Here is a 3711-nt window from a genome sequence, read left to right as displayed (position 1 = left end):
AAATTTCTTCATGCAACTCCTCAAAAAGTAATTATGTGGCTTCAGGGTGTATACACAGCAGGTATGGTCCTGAGAAAGAGCGTTTATATAACTTATAATCCTCGGATAGCCAAAATTGAGGTGCTTTCCTGCGTACTTTATCCGCTTCAGACTTCTCCTCGGGCAAGATGTCATTTTTAAGGAAGGACATTATAGGATCCATCCAACTAGATTCTACCCTTACTTGATGAACCCGAATGGCGTCGCGATTCATTTTGGAAGGTTTACACAAGTCTTCAATAAGGATGACCTAAGGTAGGCCTTGTGCCGAGGACGTTGCAAGGGTGGCTAGGGAATCTGCATAGGTGTTCATGCTCCTGGAAACACGCAACAAGGTAAAAGATTCAAATTTTGCCTGTATTTACTTGACTTGGGCTAGATATTCTTGCATTCTCGGATCTCTAGCCTCTAACTTCCCTTCCATGTGGCTAACTACCAATTGCGAATCCGAGAACATTTACACTGTTTTTCTACCCATTTTCTGAACCATATACATCCCTATCAAAAGGGCTTTATACTTTGCCTCATTGTTGGTAGCCGAGAACCCCAGTCTCAAGCATTTCTCAAAAACAAATCCCTTAGGCGATACTAAGACTAGTCCCACCACAATCCTCTTTGATTTGCTGCTCAATCAACGTACACCTTCCACGTCAAAGGTTCCTTACACGTGATCATGCCAATTGATTTTTCATCCATGTTCAACTTTTTGGTGTCTTCTTCTACTGAGGGTTCAACAAACTCCACGATTAAGTTATCAAGGATTTGGCCCTTCACAGAGGTGCGATGCATATATTTGATATCGAAAGCCCCCAAGATGGTGCCCCATTTAGCAATCCTTCCCGTATAATCAGCGCTTCGAAGTATAGACTTAAGAGGAAGTTGAGTTAAAACGACAACTATATGAGATTGAAAATAGTGGGGAAGCTTACGCGTACCGTGCACCACCGCGAGAATTGCCTTTTCCAACGGCAAATAATGTACCTCGGCCTCATGTAAGGATTTGCTCACATAATAAACTGGCTTCTGTATGTTGTTATCAACCCATATTAGAACCAAGCTGACAGCATGATCAGCCACAACAATGTATGCGAATAGCACTTCATCAATTTCTAGCCGAGACATCATGGGAGGGTGTGAAAGATATTCCTTAAACTGTTGAAAAGCTAGAGCACATTACTCCGTCCATTCAAATCCTTTCCGCTTGTTCAACAACTGGAAGAAAGGCCTGCACCTATCTGCGGACCGTGAAATAAATCGGTTGAGGGCTGCAGTCATACCTGTCAGCCTTTGTACTTCTTTCGGATTCCGAGGTGGCTGTAAGCTATTAATTGTCGTAACCTGCGTGGGGTTAACTTCAATTTCCCTATGTGTAACCATATAACCTAAAAATTTACCTGATCCCACACCAAAAGAACATTTTGAAGCATTAAGACGCAAATTGTGCTTCCTCAGCGTCTGAAAAGTTTCATTAAGATCCTTCATATGCATGGAAACCATTTTACTTTTCACCACCATGTCGTCCACATATACTTCAATTGTTTTTCCCAATTGTGACTCAAACATTCTGGTCATCATCCTCTGATAGGTAGCCCCTACGTTTTTCAAACCAAAAGGCATTACCTTATAATGATAATTCCCCGTAGGAGTAATGAAGGCTGTCTTCTCTTGATCACACAAAGCCAAAGGTATTTGGTGATAACCCTGGAATGCATTTAAAAAACTCATTCGAGGATGCCCAACCGTAGCATCCACCAATTGATCTATACGAGGCATTGGAAATGAGTCTTTAGGACAAGCCTTGTTCAAATCTGTGAAGTACACACATACTCTCCACTTCCCATTCTTCTTCTTCACTACCACGGTATGAACCAACCATTCTAGGTAAAACACCTATTTGATCGCACCGGCCTTTTTGAGCTTAAGCACTTCTTCCTTGACAGCCTCTGAATGTTCTTTAAAGGAACGCTGAGGTGGTTGTCTCCTCCGAACAGCAGCTGTATTGACGTTCAGGTGATGACAGATGAAACCCGGATCAACCCCAGGGGCTTCGTAGGCATCCCATGCAAACACATCTACATTCTTTCTCAAAAACATAACCAACTCCACCTTCTCCAGAGGTGGCAGTTGAACTCCCACCTGGAAGAACCTTTCTGGGTCATCATCTATAAGAACCTTCTCTAACTCCTCACACGTAGCCTCCTCTGCTGCCGCCACACTAGGCGTAGCTAGAGGCATTAATTGCTATGAGTTCCCCGTAGCCGAGGCCGAGGAGCCTGGCCCAGACTGATGCAAAATTGCAGTTGATATACACTGTCTTGCCACAGATTAGCTCCCAACAATTTCCTCAATCAGTTCCCTAGACGGGAACTTCACCTTGACATGTAGAGTTGAAGAAACAGCACTTAGGGCATGCAGCCAAGGTCTTGCCACAATGGCCTGTAGGAAGAATAAGCGTCTACCACAATAAAATCTACATTTACAACCTCTGGACTGGATTGCACAGGTAGCCGAATCTGCCTTTTTGGTTTGACAGCCTTTCCCTTGAAGCTTATTAGTGGTGAATCGTAAGCCATAAGATCTTCGAGCTTTAAGTTGAGCCCCCTGAACAAGTCAGGGTACATAATATCGGCACCACTGCCTTGATCAACCATTACCCTTCTCACATCGTACCCCCTATCCTCAATGTAATTACCAATGCATCGTCATGTGGTTGGATAGTCCCAATCTTGTCCTCTTCCGAGAAACCTAAAATAGATGGAGTATTTCCCCGAAGCCTTTTCGGCCTAGAGTTAGACTCCTTGGCCAAAGTTCGTGCCACAGCCATCACCCTAGTAAGTCCAGAACCAGTTCTACCAGGAGCAGCAAAAATAACATTAATTGTTCCCAGATGAGGCCTTGACGAATTATTCCCTTGGCTCACCGAACCTGAACAGCTTCCTTGCCCATTGGGATGATACAAAAACTGCTTTAACCTACCTTCCTTGACCAACTGCTCCAAATGATTCCATAGAGTCCTGCAATTTTTAGTGGTATGACCTACGTCCTGATGATAATGGCACTGGAGATTCTGATTTCGCTTCGTAGGATCCTCAGCCATCTTGTTGGGCCATTTGAAATATGGTTCATTCCGAATTTTCTCCAACAGTTGATGCACCGGTTCTCGGAATACAATGTTGACCACATGTGGAACAATAGGACCAAATTGCCCAGCAAAATCTCTTCGGGGCCTGTTATTGTTGTATCTGTCCGACTTGAAAACCCTCATCTCCTGAGGGATAACCTTCATCTTTCCCTTACCCTGTTGTTGATCTTCCTCAACCCGTTTGTACTCGTCAATTCAATCCATGAGCCGACGTACACGTCGTACAGGCTTTTTAGTCAAAGATTTCCTTAAGTCATGTTCGGTTGGCAGTCTAACCTTAAAAGTATTGACCGCCACCTCATCAAAGTCGCCATCGATCTCATTAAACATCTCACAATATCTGTCAGAGTATGTCTTCAGGGTTTCCCCTTCCCTCATAGCCATGGACAATAACGAATCCAGAGGCCGAGGAACTCTACTACAAGTGATGAAGTGGGACCCAAATGCCCTGATGAGTTCCGTGAAGGAATCAATAAAACTTGCCTTCAGGCTATTAAACCATCTTATCGCGATAGGTCTCAAGCTAGAAG

General features: G+C 43.9%; 1 protein-coding gene across 1 annotated transcript; it reads right to left on the bottom strand.

Moving 5' to 3' along the window:
* Window positions 1–2364: 2364 nt before the first annotated feature.
* On the bottom strand, window positions 2365–3325 carry LOC142625466 (uncharacterized). Its single transcript, XM_075799118.1, has 2 exons — window positions 2732–3325; window positions 2365–2640 (listed from the first exon to the last, which is right to left on the bottom strand). Exons 1-2 carry the CDS (start codon window positions 3323–3325, stop codon window positions 2365–2367), a joined length of 870 nt encoding a protein of 289 aa, XP_075655233.1.
* Between the last annotated feature and the right edge of the window lie 386 nt (window positions 3326–3711).

Source organism: Castanea sativa, chromosome 2 (genome assembly GCF_040712315.1).
Source record: "Castanea sativa cultivar Marrone di Chiusa Pesio chromosome 2, ASM4071231v1".
NCBI lineage: Eukaryota > Viridiplantae > Streptophyta > Magnoliopsida > Fagales > Fagaceae > Castanea > Castanea sativa.
This window is presented reverse-complemented; position numbering and strand designations above follow the sequence as displayed.

Coding starts and splice junctions, on each gene's coding strand:
- LOC142625466 (XM_075799118.1), bottom strand. CDS start 3,325: ATGAAGGTTATCCCTCAGGAGATGAGGGTTTTCAAGTCGGACAGATAC. Junction 2,641..2,731: donor AACCACATGACGATGCATTG/GTAATTACATTG, acceptor TGACTTGTTCAG/GGGGCTCAACTTAAAGCTCG.